This window comes from Dysidea avara, chromosome 8 (assembly GCF_963678975.1).
Source record: "Dysidea avara chromosome 8, odDysAvar1.4, whole genome shotgun sequence".
Lineage (NCBI taxonomy): Eukaryota > Metazoa > Porifera > Demospongiae > Dictyoceratida > Dysideidae > Dysidea > Dysidea avara.
The window spans coordinates 9,372,644-9,390,586 of record NC_089279.1 but is presented as its reverse complement, the minus strand read 5'-3'; the positions used below and the strand labels follow the sequence as shown (position 1 = coordinate 9,390,586).

At 38.2% G+C, this 17,943-nt stretch overlaps 2 protein-coding genes across 7 annotated transcripts; one reads left to right on the top strand and one right to left on the bottom strand.

The window, feature by feature from the left end:
* Positions 1–729: 729 nt before the first annotated feature.
* On the bottom strand, positions 730–10,901 carry LOC136263234 (protein CBFA2T1-like). 4 transcript variants are annotated; one of them, XM_066057734.1, is made up of 14 exons: positions 10,741–10,901; positions 10,009–10,670; positions 9,842–9,931; positions 9,199–9,629; positions 9,089–9,152; positions 8,994–9,027; positions 7,745–7,902; positions 6,737–6,922; positions 5,929–6,120; positions 5,329–5,592; positions 4,996–5,052; positions 3,561–3,687; positions 2,737–2,823; positions 730–1,404 (listed from the first exon to the last, which is right to left on the bottom strand). In XM_066057734.1, the coding sequence occupies exons 2-14, from the start codon at positions 10,594–10,596 to the stop codon at positions 923–925; spliced, it is 2,760 nt and encodes a 919-aa protein (XP_065913806.1). In that variant the 5' UTR covers positions 10,597–10,670; positions 10,741–10,901; the 3' UTR covers positions 730–922. The 4 variants fall into 4 exon arrangements, with proteins under 4 accessions (XP_065913806.1, XP_065913807.1, XP_065913805.1 ...); XM_066057735.1 differs by having other exon boundaries at positions 5,929–6,123; positions 7,745–7,899; XM_066057733.1 differs by having other exon boundaries at positions 5,929–6,123; positions 10,741–10,900.
* On the top strand, positions 10,838–17,917 carry LOC136263239 (uncharacterized). Of its 3 annotated transcripts, none has more exons than XM_066057745.1 (6): positions 10,838–10,967; positions 11,457–11,682; positions 16,570–16,679; positions 16,733–17,205; positions 17,264–17,311; positions 17,704–17,917. In XM_066057745.1, exons 1-6 carry the CDS (start codon positions 10,872–10,874, stop codon positions 17,912–17,914), a joined length of 1,164 nt encoding a protein of 387 aa, XP_065913817.1. In that variant the 5' UTR covers positions 10,838–10,871; the 3' UTR covers positions 17,915–17,917. The 3 variants fall into 3 exon arrangements, with proteins under 3 accessions (XP_065913817.1, XP_065913818.1, XP_065913819.1); XM_066057746.1 differs by lacking the exon at positions 10,838–10,967 and adding an exon at positions 11,033–11,174; XM_066057747.1 differs by lacking the exon at positions 10,838–10,967 and adding an exon at positions 11,043–11,261.
* The last annotated feature ends 26 nt before the right edge of the window (positions 17,918–17,943 follow it).

Genomic DNA, 17,943 nt, shown 5'->3' with positions numbered 1-17,943 from the left:
TTGAGATTATCAGGGTGTTCTTGAAGGTTATTAAATTCAACAAACTCTTAATGTAGTGTCATGTGGCCAAGAAAGCATACCACCTTGGTTCCTTCTTGCTACCTTCAACACTTCACACATTATTTTACATTTAAGCAGAATCATCTTGTGTATTCAAGCCTAACAGGTATAAGCAATAGGTGACGATTTGAAAATTTAGCCAGTGATTGAGATAGCCGATACGCTGACACACATTTTTAGTGGCATACATGTTCCACAAATCTATATATACAACTATAACTACAGATTGAAACATTTGAGCCTTCTCTACTGGTAGGATCACCTGGTGATGAAACACAACCTTCACAAGTTCGTGTTTAGCAGTGTTCCAACTTTTTCATGCAGTATTTAAACTTCAGACCACTGAACTAAAGTCTCCATGCAGTCAACAGGTCCTACTGTATATTTTAGTTATGATGTATGAACTTCATTGTAGTGTGTCTGATATACAATAACTAACTCACCAGGCTTGTATTATAAGTGCTGCACTGACATTGTATAGCACATGTACATATTTGACTACTGTTATGGAAAGTTCTGGTAAAACAAGGGTGTTTTCAAAGCCAACAGCATTTTAGAACCATTGCATGTAATTCCTTATCAAAAAAAAAAAAAAAAAACAACCAGAAGGCTTAGCCATGTTTTTCCATTCATTTTACTATTACAAATGGCACCAATGGCCAACACTGCTGTTTGTATTTAACATTGTTAGTAAAACAAAACCAATAAAAATGCTGAAACAACATAAAACCAATACAACAAATATTTACAACACTGAAATAATTTATCAAAAAATAAGGGGTGGGACATAATAAAAGTGTACCTAATAATAATAATATCATTATTAAACGTTTTGTGAGTGTGTGTAAATAAAATTATTTCGTTAGCTGGAACTAGACGGTTCCGAATTATAGAGCCGAGAGTGATGAGTTGGAGATGAAATGGCGACCATATCAGGAGCCATTGGATTGGCTACTTTCATTTTTGAATTGTCCAATGGAATCATAGTAACTACAGGAGATTGAATCTGATTGGCTGCTTGTTGCTGGTGAACAATCACTATGTCCTTTTGCATTTGCATGTGGTTCGAGTTTGGTGCCATGTGGCTTAAATCATGGTGTGGTCTTACAGGGTTGTAACTTGTAGTCAGTGGTGCTTTATTAACATAAGTAACATGAGCTGGTTGTAGACTGGGGATTATAATAACGTCATTGTTTGAGTTAGAGTAGTTTAATCCTGGTGAGTGGCTTGTAATCGGGTGCACTGCAGTAGGGGTGGCCACAGGCACCATGGAGCGACTTGAATTCTGATGAGCAGGAACAGCAGGTACAGTGTAACTCACATTATTGCTTCCTGCAGACTTGGCTATAGAAATTAAAAAGAACATTTTAATAAAACAGTGGATAGTTTGATGTTTGACTATACTAGATGAATACTCTCATAGTAGACACATCATTTCTCTTCTCTCTCACACACACACACTACAATTTTTAAGGCCAAGGTGTAACCACCCTCAACATAGCCACAATCATGACATCTGGTATTCATTATTATAAGCATACACACAAATATGGCTTTGAAATTAGTCTGTAGCCAAACTGTCTAATTGTATTACACAGAAACCATAAAGTGTTTACATTGTGGGAATACCACTAATAACTGGAGTAAAACTAGCCAATCACAGGCTGCCATGTAGCTCAATCTTCATGGGAATATTGGCTATTGCTGACAACCCATACAAGAGTGACTGAATGACGCCAAGAAGTAACTTGATATACAGTATGATATGTTACATACATTAAGACTCTAATGACAATCATAGCAAACAATTCCATAATAAACCCTCCTACTACTGAAGTCAGCATAGCTAACAAGATTTTCTGCAAAAAGTTTTATGGTCTATTACTTGGGGAACTGGTTACAAGATATGTACTATAATGTTGTATACACGTGACTGGATTTGCAAAAAGGGGTCTTCCACACACATCAACTTTGACGATTAGAACTTTAGATTTAAATGACCTATTGACTTGATGTTCACTCCGGATTGAGCAGCAACATAGACCAACAGATAGGGAAAATTTCAGATTTAAATGCTACTTTGAAACATCTCAAGTTTGTACAATTGGATAGGTGTGGAAGACCCCTTTTAACAAATATATGCCTTGTACAATTTCTCCACTCAACAACCTTCTCACAGGACCCTACTGGGACGGCACTTATAGACAGGTAAACCAAGCCACTGAGATGCAACTCAATGCTATCTTAATAGCCAGTACTGCTAAATAGTGTATACTAATATATAACTTGAACAAATCAGACAAAGCCTTCTACACACTCAGCAGTGAAAACGTAAAACATGACAATGGGTTTGATGAGTAAGAGTTTGATATTACAATTTAGAACTGGGAATTATACTATATTCTATGGGACCTTCACATGTATGTAACATTGTATACATATAGTATAGTTGTGTGTGTGTGTGTGTGTGTGTGTGTGTGTGTGTGTGTGTGTGTGTGTGTGTGTGTGTGTGTGTGTGTGTGTGTGTGTGTGTGTGTGTGTGTGTGTGTGTGTGTGTGTGTGTGTGTGAGCGTGGTGTGTGTCTGCCCGTCTGTGCGAGTAGTGTGGCATGCGCACGTCTGTTGTACGTAATCCATGCGAATAACTCATAAAACAGAAACAAACACAGTGCTGTACAATGTTCCATATTTCTCATGCTGTTCCTTAGCTGTGGTGGATTGGTAGTCCATAAGTGACTTCTCTCTTGTTCTCTTTGTTTGGAAGCTATGAGACCAGTAATGGCAGCAGTATAAGACTATGTATGTGCGTGCGTGCGTGCGTGTGTGTGCGTGTGTGTGTGTGTGTGAGTGCACAATAATATAAAAATATATATAACAGCATTACACAACCCAACAGGGATTCACCCATCACAACAACATCTGTTCCACACAGACACACTGTCAGATGCAACAATATGGTCCCTCCTTCATCTTGTATGCCACCTAGCAACTAATTGGATGTTTATTACAGGCAAGTCAACTGGTCTAGCAAACAACAGAAGAGTATTACTCCTACAGTTAAAGTCATCACACAACAGACATACTACACTTGGCGCAACTTCATACATAGCAAAGACATAATGACATAAGGACAAGAGTCCTGACAGCCTCAGCCCTGAAACTCAAGTTGTTGACGTCATTGCTGAAGTTTTTTTAGCATCCATAAAAGGCTGGCCACACTACTGTTGATAACAAGATCAAGCATAACATAGAAAGCAAGCCTTTTATGAGTACACTTCAAAGACTAAATCACAGACACTCAAACAAATCATCATAAGATCTATGTTATTACCACACATTGACACTATTTAGTAACTTTGGCTGAAAGAAGTAGACAAATGAAACTGATATAGTACACCATACCTAAACACGTGCATGCATGACACACATGCATGTGTGCACACACACACACATGCGCAAATAAATGCATACGTGCAAACAAACACACACTCCTCAACTCACCTCGATATTGCAGGCACTTTAACTGATGGGTACTCCAATGCTTATGTTGACAAAATCTGCCACAGTAGCACGCCTTGCCGCAGCCACTGCACTTGTCTCTAGCCACACGACCACAATTCCAGCATGTCTACAAAACAGATGCATAAAAAGCTAAGCTACAGTTCCAAGTAGTATACCAAAGTATGTGACCATGCTATGTTGTAAACAATATTAATGGTTATAACACCTCAGTGAGACTTGCATCTCACTTGTAAACACAATGCCTCAAGGCAAGCATAGTATTTTCCATACTGATGTCACAATTTAAAAATGGTGATCTCTGTTTGGGAGGACTCTAACACGTTAATAAAGCATTGGGTCCTATGGGTGATAAATGAAGATCGGTCGTTTGCATAATCCAGGAAGAACAGCACTTGAAAATATAAGAGTCCCCCGAAGAGAAATTAGTATGACATCAGTATGGAAAAGGTTACTATATACAACTATAATTATACAGTACGATATAGTAGGGAACACAAAGGTGTAGGCATGGCCTACAAAAAAATCATCCAAAAGTCAGCCTAACTTTTCCCTGACGACGATGAGGAGGCAGTATTGGATAGGTAAAACTAAGCCCAAACAAGCTTTCAGATCGACCCAAAACACTTTCAACAAGTTGCTACGTCTTTTTTTTTTTTTTTTAATTATTAAACGGAATTTTCTACTGACTGCCTGATGCCTTCAGACAAGAGTAACTCAATAATGGCCAAGGCTACGGGCTTGATTTTTTCACTGTCTGACATCGCTTCGGCCCGAGAGGTGCCTTTTGGCATACCACAGTACGTACAATGCATTAACCAGTGTCCTCCTTTATGTCCCATTCATCTTGGCTGACAGCAAAAGGTGTCGATTTGGTGGTAGCACATGATGGCTTCCCTTCGTAATCGGTATTTTTCATAGTGGCTACTTTGATTGCAGAGGTGCTTTTTGAACAGTTTTTGATTCGTAATGCTGTGTAACGGGTTGAACATAGCTGACAACGAAGTGCAATGGGTACTTCACTTTTCAGATGATATTTAATAGCTGGGATGCACAACACCATTTCTTTCTTTTGATGTGGTATGCGCGTTTCACCAGTCATAATAATTTTATTTTACAAAAAAAAAAAAGTTAACAAACAAGTACACAAAAAATTTGGAATTTTAACTAGAGTAGGGACCATAGCACATCGATAAAAAGTACTGAAACAAGCTGGAGTAGTGCACAATATTAAATCACAGTAAAACAATAAAAAGTGTTGTATCTTGTCTAATTTTTTGTGTACTTGTAACTGTAATGGCTTAGTGTATGAACGGATCAAAGGTCTGCAAGGATAGATTAAATAGGTATGTGATGACAGATGGCTATAGACAAGACTTTATCGTCATAATTATAACCATTACAACTACTAGCTAACCGGTTCGCGACAGTCAGTAGCCCTTGCTCCGTCCACACGTGTAGGTGTATCTGTATACTGCAAGTGTTGAAATAAAAATTTATTCCTAAAACCACCACCCATTATATTAAGTACAAATTTTGCATTGAGCAGTAAGTACATCATGAAATTGTAAGAAAAGTGACCTTTTCGTGAAAAGAGAAAAAAACACAAACTAGTTTTAGAGTTATAGTAGTAAGGAGAATAGGCATATAAAACTTGTTGCAATCACAAAAGTCAGGAATATACTTTGTAGGACTTGAAAACTCTTTGTCTAAACACCCAGCCAAAAGAGCACAAACAAACGTAACTCACATCTTCTGAATCAACTTGTTCTGAAAGAGAGTCCTTTAGTGTCTCGATTTCTCGTCGCATATGCTCCAGTTCTCCTCGACACCTTCTCTCAGCTTCTTCTACAATCTGCTGCTTCTCAATGCCGGCCACCATGTTTCCTGGGGGTGTTGGTGCCGGTGCTGGGACTGGTGTTGCCACCATTGTACTACTGCTACTACCTTCATTGGTGATGTTTGTCCTCTGTACTATGGGAGTCGTCACCATCTCAACAGACTCTTGGTGATGCTGTTGTAAAGGTGAAAAGATGCTAATAAAAGAAGCTATACTTAGTGCATATTAGTTTTTTTATTTGATTTTGTCTTGAAATATGTAGAAGGCATTTATATCATTGCAGCAATTTTTCACTAGGCAACCCAGCTTATAAATTTGTTCTTGGTCACAAGTATATTTTTTCAGGAGACATTTATTTAAAACGGCAGCCATTACTCTATCATGCCAATATAACACTTCCCTTAGGCTGGAAAACAAAGTAGCCATTCCCTTCATTTGAGTAAATAACATACTCTCTTCTCCAAAAAATGACAAGGTTACAGACATAAACACATGGACATACAAACATACAGACACTTGTTGATGGTCGACAGTAGCTTGCTGGGCCTTTAACATCCTATTCTCCATTTCTCTCCTAGCTCGTTGTATCTCCTCTTTACACTTCAGGTCCGCTTGGGCCATGATCCGTTGCTTGTCTATCTCAGCTTGATGCTTCACCGCTGCTATAGCAATCTCTACTGCCTTGCTGGTATCCAGTGCCGACTGCTATAAGCAAAAAATAAAAATGGTAAAGTACATGTTTGCATACTCTGTACTATGAACTAACAATACGAACTATTGATGTGATGGACAGTACAATAAATTTGAATACAGTACGGTAGTACTGTGTTTACACAATCTCACAAAAAATATTGACCAGAAACCATACCTCCATGACACCTTGGAAATATTGGTTATAAACAAGCCCAAAAGTGTCTTCAGTGCAACCAAAAATGAGTTGCTACGTATTTCCATTTTTTAAAGCAGAATTATCTACTGACTACTAAATAAACAAACACAAACTAAAAAGTACCAATTGAGAGTAGAGTTAAAATATCTGTAGATGTAGACAACCACCCTTAATTGTTACATTATATTGTATTTCTAGTTTTTCATATTTAGTGGTATTATCGGATATTGGAAAATATGTATGATGGCATTCAAAACTACAGAGTACTCTAAAACTGCTAAGAGAAATATCAAACTACTAAGAATTGTTTTATAGCAGCAAATATAGTATGGATTGATAAGATTTTGTAACCACAAAATATTGCCACAGACATAAATGAAGAAAGGCCTTCTACGCTACATATCAATATACAATTGTCTTAGAGCTCACCTCAATTGATTTATTGTTACTGTTATTAGCAGCAGCGATACTTGCAGCATCTGCAGCAGCTGTGGCTGCAGCATCTGACGATTTCTTGGCAGCTTTTAGTGCCTCCACTTCAGCTTGATGTTTGCCGCGTATAACATTAATCGCTTGTCTCGTCTTCTCAACCATTCCGATAATACACCACATCATCTAAGAATTATATCAATAAGGACTAGATGTGTAATCTGAATTAATAATTACACAATGTACAGAAAACTCAATCCATGTTGCAATCTCATTTTACAATGTGACATTAACAATAATTTCATTGTTGCATCAATTTTCAATTAAAATAATTACTCAATAGAATACTCCTGATTAAAATCTAGTGCTTCACACATACAAAACATTACCTTAAATATAGCTAGTCAGCGAACCATTTGATGTGTAGTGTAAAACAGAATATGATGCAATGAAACAGTTGCAGTTAAGGTTCATTATTCCGTCTAAAATACCTTACAACTATAACACATAAATGTTGTTTTTTATAGCCATGTATAACTAGAGTTCCCTTCAGGCTAGTATATATATATACCCAAGCACAATACGTACTTGCCTGCTCATAGCCCATTGGACCCACTAAATGCTGATATCAGGGTTTGTCAATTTATATACACAAGTCCAAGAACATGGAACCTAACTTACAAAATTGTGTTATCTCTGTTTACTGTTTGTTATACATCACAGAAAGAAACTTCAAACAGCTACTACTTCACAACACATTGATGTGTTGCTAAGTGGTGACATAATATTGTGGTCAAACCCACAAGGAGGAACTCACATTACAATAACAACAGCTGTGACAGCTACACTGACTACTCAATGGACATTGAGCAATCACTGTGCAATCATGATGTTGCAACTACTGGGTGAAAAGGAAGGATTGCAAAATGAGGGGATAAAATGTGACATCATGGGCCAGCCCCTTGCATAACTAGGTTATAAACAAACCTGTTTTACTTGTTTTATTACCTGATCAACGTGTTTCCACTCCTCAGCGTGTGACAGTGCTGGCTTGCCATCTTGTTGTTGTTGCTGTGAGGTGGTGGGAGTTGGAGTTGCTGATGGTAGAGACACAGGAGTCTGGGAATGATGTTGAGGCTGTGGTTGTGTTGCAGCTGGTGTCTCTACTGTATGCAAATCAAGTGTGTTACATTGTTACTAAATTAGATTCAATATGGGTAAATTGTATCATGACTAAAAATAGATGTTTTTTTTCCCTTCAATTGGTAATAGTGTTCTTTATGGGATACTTCGCAATTAAACCATACACGCACTTATAAGGTAACATTTAATGGCTAAATATAACACAAGTGATAACTAAAGGTTCCTGTTATTAGTACTTTTGAACTTCACAAAAGGAGAACAATAAATTACTCATTGATGAATAAGCTATGGACACAAATTCCTCATCAAATCCTAGCAACAAAGTACCTCAGTATCATCAACAATGTCCACTAATCTTTTACAATAATCAAGAGCAAAAAAACATGTACAAACACATGTAGCACATTAAGTATTTCACATTAGCCCCAGTGTAACATTTCTTCAACACTAAATTTGATAGTCACGCTTTAAAACTATTCTATATATGCTTAATTTAATGGTGTGATCAAACCAACCTATGAAGAAAATTTTCATGGTGCAATAGATGTCCTTACATAAGGCCAACTGGAGTGATTATGAGTTGAAGGGCTCATTAAACAATGGTAGAGCTACTGAAAAAAATTAAAAGCATTTTAGGAGTTTTACAGTCCTTCAAATCCTGGGATCCTTAAAATTCAAAATATGACACTTAACACAGAAACTTGTAGATAGCATATTATACTGTTTTGCATCATCCCATGTTAGACTTGTTGAATTTGATTATTCTTAATGCATTCTTAACACAATTTGGTAAGGATTAATAGCCAGTCAGTCTAATATAATATTATTAGAGTCTTATCACTTTATACACAAGACACCTAGGCTATGCACAGATCATCTCTCTCAGTTTGGCCTTTCCACTATACACATGTAAACTGCCTTAAGCTGTATGCGGTGCTTTCAGTACCTCAATATCAAGTACAATATCCAGCACAAGGACAAATGGTACGTCTCTGGGCTTTTCCCCTTTAGACAAAAGCAACTATTAAACAATTGGCACTGTTGAGGTGACCTAGTTCTATTTTTGTTTTCGATTCTCTAGTCAAAACATTAACATCATGTGTACAACACTCACCACTGGTCAAGCTTGGAGTTGATAACTTTGGTCTCTACAATGATCACCAATAGGAACACTTAACACAGTTATATTAAAGGTATAAATCTTGTCACCTTTGCAGAGTCCTGCCAGGATACCACAGTAATGTCCGGAGAGACTGTTTCACCGAGGGAGTTACTATAGGAATACAATGAGTGTCATGTAGAAGTGGTGACAAGCTTACAGATCTTGCAGGTTACGTGGTCTCTTTCTTCTCAGAAGAGTGTTATTGTTCTGCTGCATGATCTGTCCTGTCCCCTGTGTATAAGGGGGTGGGGCTGATAAACTGGATGCCATTGGCTGGCTTGATGGAAGTTGCTGGCTGGGCTGCACTGGTTGGCTGGACACCATTTTTTGGCTGGGCGGCATAGGTTGACTTGATGACATCGGCTGAGAAGGCTGAACAGGTTGACTTGACGGCATCGGTTGTGCAGGTTTCACAGGCTGACTAGATGGCAGTGATTGCATAGATTGTACTGGTTGTTGGCTTTTGCTGCTCTGCTGGCCCAACAATGAGGCTATTGGAGTACGTGGATTGGAAGGGGTGGTGCTAACTGGGGAAGCAGGAACTGTTTGAGCCTGCATAAATTCTTGTTTGAGTTCAGCCAAGTTATCCTACAACACAAAGTATAAATACTAAACTTTTAAGTGTGAAATTGCAAATTTCAGTTTTATCCCTGCACGCATGCACCCCACACACAACAACAAAATAAAGGATACCATATACAAATGTATTGTACTTTGTTGTGAGTCCCCTTAACTTTTTATTATTGACTTACACAATTAAGTCTAATGGTCATTCACAACAAATTCACACTTAACAGTACCTTGATAAGTGGAATAAGGCAGTCCTTGATGGGATAGTCAGTTGTTTGTGCCATCTCCTTCTTAAAATCATCTAAGGTAATCCTACCACTCTAAATAATATATGAAAACATGATTGATAGCATATAGGGGTGGAAACACAAGAGGGTATTATTGTATATAATCTTACCACTAAGTTGTTGATTATTTGAGATACCTTTTCACCAACTTCTTGTGACTTCTTACCAGCATGCTCTTGGAGAGCTTTGAAAAGTCTTTTAAGATTCACTGAGCCAGGAGCACTTATGTCAAAATAATTATCTAGGTTCGGTCCAAAGTCTCCTGTTGACATTAGTGCTGGTATGTTAGAGTCATTGTCTTTTGTAATGTCCACGACGACTGTGTGAGTTTTACCAGATGGAAACCCACTACTATACGATACCTGTGCTGTACTTTTAGTCATTGTAGTAGTACTATTAGCCGGCCAAGGTGGAGCAACTATTGCCTCTTCACTGACTGGTCTGTTAGCAACTGAACCATACTGTACATCAACCATCTGTATATCAGATATTGCATAAGAGCTTGAAGCTGATGATGCGCTCTTGATTGGAGTCTGGGCACTACTTGCGGGCTTTTCCGGGCTGTCCGCATCAATTATTTCTACTGGAGCCTTTGGCGTGCTTGCTACCGGCGATGCCGCAACAGTTTGATGCGCGTTATTTGGAATAACCGACATAGTGGGCGTGAGATTAGAGTAAGACCTTCCCTCTGCTTCCATTACTTTAAATATTCATTAAATAGTCGTTAAATGTCATTAAACTACTTGTGTTACTTTAGAAAATTACGGTGATCCTTAAATGGAAAATATATAGCAATTACGACATACACAAACAAAAATTTATACAAGATAAAAAAATCTAACCTGTCCATATGTAAAGTATAAGCGAAGAGTCGCTAATCCATTGCGTCTTGTTTAAACACCCACCACACACACCGCACCTATTAATCGCCGCAGTTAATGAGAAGAAACCTGTCAATTTTTATCATCACGTGATGGTGAAGGTATTTGCTAGGTTACCAAGGGTAGGCGTCTTGGGGTTGATGGCGCGAAGGGGACCACCCATGAAGCAGCCAAACTGCTTGTCTGACGTATGTATTTAACTAGCTGTGGCTATACGTAACAGTTGTTCTTTTGTGAGGGAATTTATTAAAGCAGAAATATGGCTTCCTAGCCCAGCTGATCAAATAAAAAAAAACTATAGTATCGAACTGTAGAGTTGAACAGGCTCACTATATATTCTATGTGGCTTTATACTATGTGAATGAGTAGATACTGAGTTGATCATGGCTATATGGGTTAGCTATATATACAAGCTATTTTGTTTGGAAGAGAGGTTGTGAAACCGAGAGCATACTTTGGACTCAATCCTTCTAGCCACCATGGTAGTGTAACTTCAAAGTAGCTTCATACTTTCCATATTTTGTAGTCCCAGTTAGAGTAGTTTAATTGCTTTCACCTATGTAGGTGTTGATCCTTTTCTTTTTTTGTCATTGGGTCAAGATGACAAAACATCTGTTGCTCAATTTTAAATTTACTGTAACTAATTTCCTGTTAGCTATAGTTCTGATTTTATTCAGGTGAATGTTTCATCATTGGAGGAGAGGTGCTCCAGTTGCAGAATGATTGCAGAGGAGACAAAGTCTCTCACTGCTATGCCAGAATTTGGTCCTGAAATTGACTTCCGTGTTGGTGATCGTGTGTTAGTGGATGGGTACCTACCAGGAGTGGTGAAATATGTGGGAGACCTGGACAGTGACTTCATCAACTCACAAGTTTACGTTGGCGTGAAACTGGATGATCCAGGTTATATGCATATGTAGTGTAGGATGTTAGTTGTGAGTGGAATCTCACTTGTGTCCTTTACCGCCTTGTGCACAAGTTATAATGTAATCATCCTTGATACAGTAGCTACCTATAATGCATTGAATTTCAGTTCATTGTTGAGGCTTAAGATTCTGGCATCTTCTTCTCTATTGGCTAGTTATAGTGAGTCAGTCATAAATATATACTACTATATCAGGAATGTGTAGCTGTGACTATGTACAGTCATGATCAGGAAGGAAGGACACCACAAAGTGATACTATATATAGATTCACACATACAGGTGTATATACCCCATTAGTCATATATATTTGGATTACTAGTACATATAGCTAACCGTCATATGCAATGCATGGCATGCCCATGTGGTACATGATCAGGTGATCACATATGAACTTACACGCAGTCGGCATACACGAGTCCTGAGGAGTAGTCAAGGACAATTGTAATAACAATGTGGCTATTTGTGTACCTACCCAACAGGAAAGAAATTGACAACTATTGCCTATCATTAAAAGCAAAAGCCTATAACAATTTTTTTTGGAGAATTGGCAAATAGACTAAACTGCCAAATTTAGACATGTTAGTAACATGAAAAATCCACCAAACTTTTAACTTCCAAATTGCTTGACAAGCCGGTTCACCAAACTTATCGTAATTAAAGTTTGGTCATTAATGGTAAATCCTTGTCTGGCAGTCAGGCCAAACAGGTGTAAGTATTAAGTACATGGTATTGTTGGCAAGTAAAGAAGCCCTTATAATCTTATAATATCTTGTAGTTATGATTCACAAATGCTGTAATGTCATGTAGACTATATTACAAAGGAAATTGATACAAGTATATAGTTTCATTCCATGCAGACTTACAATGGCCAAGTATACATGGTACATATGGCACATACATAATATTGTAGACAAAAGGCTTTGACAAATTAATAGCCAGTTAAATTACATTTGGCAAAATTCCATCAGATATAAAATTGACAATCTCAGGTGGTTGAATTAACCTGTAGTACTTTGGCAACTTCACCTGGCAAAGTATCCCTGTATGTGTGGAAGATATCGATGTTTCGAGACAAACACTGGGTGTCAAACATGAAGACAGATAAACTTAATTTAAATCTTTCTCTGAACATTTATAGGAGTGGAATTGTCTGCCAGGTATGCCAGTCATACACTAAACTACAATGGAAATGCCTTAAAATATACATGACTCAATTTTCCGCACATTCTACAAAACTTGCAGTAAAATACAAATGCACTAGTACAATTAAAATTTTAAGGGTCCTAGGGATAAAAGAAAAGAGGTAGACAATACAACATATAGCTATATGGAAAAATCCCTACATTGGCATGTTTATTCAATTCCAGTTTTCCCACATTGCTATGATGTAATAGCATCATTCATATCGATACTTTTTATCACAGGAACCCTATAAATTAATTGCACTAGTCTGCTAACTTTTCGTTTTAGCATAGCTATGCTATACACGTGTGGCTGTGACTGCTTTATTAGAGGTGTATCTTGATCTTGCTGCTTAACTCGAGTGAGCTATGCAATAAAATACGGGGTTTCATTGCCATACAGCAAAACTGCAGCTGAGTACTACAACTAGATCATTAAGGGGTACGATCCTTGTTAAGGGTGTGGCAACGTGCTCTCATTATTTAGTGAAGGGGTGGGGACACATGATGGTTTTACAAGTGCAGCTACAGGTATCTAGCCCTCTTACAGTAATTTTTGTGGAGTCTAAATATAAATACACTCTTATAAGGAAAGTATTGATATGGAAAATGAATGCCTTGGTATGGTTTCCTTGCATGAATAAAAAGAATTGAAGAGGAAAAGAAAGGCAAAGTACAGAAGAAGGCAGACACTAGAAAAGGCACAAGCCACAGGTGATTTTGTGATTGCGGCTTGAAATGGTGGCTGAGCACTGCTTGATCAGTCTCTGATCTTGCAACTGTGGTCAGGCTGGCAGGCAGGCTAACAGTTTTTGGTGATTTTTTAAAACTCGATATTCCAAGTCGGTCTTATGTAAGTGTTCTTTTGCTGGTTTAATGCTGGATCTGATGTTATATGCACTAAGACTGTTCTGTAAAGGTGATTTTTGTTGTGTATGATATAGTGCTGGGCAATATAATGAATTATTTTGTATCATGATATATTCAGTTGATTTATGTCGTGATATGATAGCTAGAAATTATTATCGTGATAGAACTCACATGACCTACCCAGTCCTATGTAAGCTTGTATAATAGTGTCTCTAGTTTTGCCAAGCCTTGCACTGCACCCTCATTGAGAGTGTAGCTATACCATTAAATATTCTGGTAACATGTACATCCAATCTAGTGTCCTTTCAGCCATTTTGAAAGGTGCTAGGTAAATACACAGATATGTTTATAATGATCAATGCAGTGGGCAGTAAGAACAGTAGTTCAAAGAGCCAATGCAATTACACTTGATGATGACAAAAGGTATACCTTAAGACTAGTGTAACTTGTAAGCTATCAACTGTTATGGATATACTGTGTATCGTGATATATATTCTTATCATGAATAACTTTTTCCATGACATATGACATAAGAAAAATCTATATTGCCCAGCACCGACTATTATGATATTTCTAGGGTGGTTTTTAATGGCAGTATTTTGGCGACCGCTACTATTTGATTATCTGTCATCTGTCAGAGAAAGGCTGGTGTTTTTCTTTTTCTTTTTTTTAAAATTAATGATGAGAACAAAAACCAAGTCCAGCTGCAGGCCTCCCTCAGCTACTGCAAGGGAGACATCTTCTTTTATTGGATGGCCTCTAGATGACCGGCTGTCTTGAATACATAAAAATGCACTGTGAAGCAGCGCAAATGACAAGCGGCATCTCAACCAGCCCATATCCGCTGAATAATGTTCCTCTCATTTAACACTGAGCTGCTCTGCAAGTCTCTTAATAAAAATTATTGGCTTTATGAACCATCCCACCAGAGGTACAAAAAACTAGGGGGGTGAAAATACCATGCTCCACCTCTCTGATTCTCTGAGCATACCCCCCCCTCTTCTTATTTGCTTCATGCTTTCGATAGACAGCAGACAGGGAAGAGGCTCAATTACTGGATGAGTTCGGATAAAACACCCTTACATCAAAAAAGGCATCCTGTTGTCAAGACCAATAACCCCGTGCTTTTAAATCAGCCCTAACACAATCCTCCACATTTGCACTAAGATGAGTAAAAGTTTTTCGACTCAAAGGATGCAAATGTGATTCCACAGAGACACTAGAACATACCTCCTTGAGAAGCTGCGCAGTAAGGTCATGCACCTCATTATGACGAATGGTGGGAAAGCCACCAGTAGACCAAATCATAGAATGGTCCACTGAGAAGGGCTTACCACAATGACACTTACCAGGTACACTGGGCAAGGTCCAACCATACCTAAGACAAAGATCTAAACTCTCCCTTATTCAAATAAAAGTCATGAGAGTCAACTGGAATAGCAGAAAGCCATGAGGAAGAGCCCTTCTCTACAGCAATTTCTACACAATGCTGTAAATTTGGAGAAAATTCAGAATAGAGAAGTTTGGCAGCATATGCCTGCTGAGTACGATTAAATTGATGTATCTCTCTACAAAATTCAGTTGTGATTGAACAGTCTGCTGTAGCATTCACATCCTGTGACTTAATAAGGGCAACCAAAGGTGACGTTAATTTCAAAGAATTCCAGAAAGTGCCACCACAAGCCACAGTAGGGTTAGGCAGCCCCATTTCCCCCAGACGCACTGGACATACTAAAAGATTCCTCTCAGTAATAGAAAGGCTGATTTTTGTCTCACCCTACATGGCAACTTGATAGCAAAATAAATCAGTTTTACAAAGCATTTTGAGAATTAATCTGAGATAATGTAGAAAAGTGATTTAAAAGGCGCAAAAGCTATAAGCTAAAATTGAACTTGTGTAATAAACAGTTGATCAAGGTACCCTAATAGAACAGTCAGTCACAATTTATAGAGACGAGCTCCTGGGGTCAAGCCAGGAACCTCCACACCTACAGCCTAACCATTGACTACCTCTCTTAGCTTTTATACCTTCTAGCAATGGAGTAATAGAGTTCACTAGGACATTCTATGTGTGTTGTATTAGAGTGTAAAATAAACTGTTCTGCTAAAAATACAAATGCAATACAGCTACTTTCTTTAAAAATCACTACTGTGCTTGTGGGAAGAAAAGATGAGTTAAAGCAGACCTGAATAGAAAATGAAATGATGCCATAATAGCCAAGCTGTTGAGAGGTGCGGCCTTCAAAAATCTAGGAGTAGTTGGCCAAGGAATGGCTGCAATGATGTTACTGCTAAAACAGTATCACCTTTTTCACAGTTTGACTATGGCATGAGGGTATGCTTACACTGACTTATCTACTATGTATATGAGACAAATTACCTGTGTAATTATTTCAGTTTTGCAGCACTGCATGTTTAGGACTATGCTGTGCTCATCATTGCCATGTCTGATGAATTGTAATTATTATTGGTATGCAATAATTGTGTTAAGAAATATGCCCCACCAGCCCTCATATAACTACACTTTTGGCTCATCAAATAGTGGGTCTTCTCATAGATGTGTAATATCTGTATGGTCTTCTATGCACCCTTGATTATCTGACAAGCTGTGTAAGTTATCTAAAGGATCTACCACCCTATACACTATGTCAGTTGTAAGAGGTTATACTTCAGTATAAGTTTCATGCCTTTGTATAGAGTTACATTCTGGGTAGTGCTAATGGTGTGCATGATAAATGTCTTCACAAATCTGTGTACTGTATATAGTATAATGACTGCTGTGAAGTGGTTTTTTACAGTGATGTTAATTACAGTTGGTGACAGTGATGGTATCATCAATGGAAAGAGATACTTCAAATGTGAAAGGCCACAAGCTGCTGTGTTTGTTGAGGCAAATCGTGTGTCTTTAACTGTTCCAGTCAAGGTAACCTTGTAATGTATATAGCTACCTGTATTTTTTCTACTGTGCCATTTTAGCTCAAGCCATGGAATGGAGTGAGCAACAGGAGTTCTAGATCTAGCTCGATATACAAGACAACTTCTTGTATAAATCCATCTGCAATGCCAATGGTTACAAATAAAGCAAGAAACTCATTACCTGGTAATATCAGCAGGACTGGTTTATTAACTGGCCAAACTTCCTGCTCATTTTGTGGTGGTGGAATGGAGTTACCACAGAGATCAAGCTTCAAGAGGCGGCAGGCTTCACTTCCAGCAAGACCTTCCTTATTAAACAATGGCTTCACCAGCAGGCTTCTGTCCAATCTGCCAAGTGATGATGATGAAGTTGTTCTTCCTGAGTTGCCAGAGAGAAGTTTTACCGATGTTAATCAGTTTGCTTCCTGGATGCATGTGTGGGGCGGTGGCATACGAGGATGGACAATGGCAAACACTCTGCAGAAATTGAAGGATGCTCACAGAAAAGGGAAGGAAGAGACCGACTGGCAGAGGTAGAGCAGATGTGACTATAATACCGCAAAACCTGGTTATCATTGTGTTTTGCTACAGGACCATTGATCAGTTGGAAAAGAATGGTGGATATGATACCAGGATAAGGTGCTTTCAAATGTGCACAAACTGTATAGTTTGTTTGTATAGTAACCATGCGGTACAGTTACAATTGGTGTTGCTCTATCTAATTTCCAGTAGGCAGTAGGTATAAGTTTAGTCCCAGCTTTCACTATAGAATCTGGTTTGCATATGTCCATGCACACAGCTAGGTTGGAACTTCCACGATTATATTGGCTTGGGATTTGGTCAGAAGTGAGCTAAAACAAAGCTGAATAGATGGAGATTTGCACATTCCTCTTTTTAAATTTTCATGCATGTGGAAAACCTAATCTGGTGACATAAAACACAGGCTTTTAGTTATTCACTTATTCTCCAACACTTTAAAAACACCCTAATAGAATATACACACTTAAATATCATATTGGTTACTTTTGCAGGAGGATAAGGAAGCTACAAGAGGAGATACACAATGTCCAGGCTAGTACACTAGCAGCAGAAGAGGAGTACACAAGACTAGCATACGGTGACTACAAGTCCCAACAAGCAGCTAGCCAGATAAACAAACAGATCCACCAGGAGACCATGACATGCCGTGAACTAGAGGCAGCTATTAGAGAAACTATACAATGCCATCAATCAAAGAATTAACAACACATTCTCTGAAATAGAGACAACAC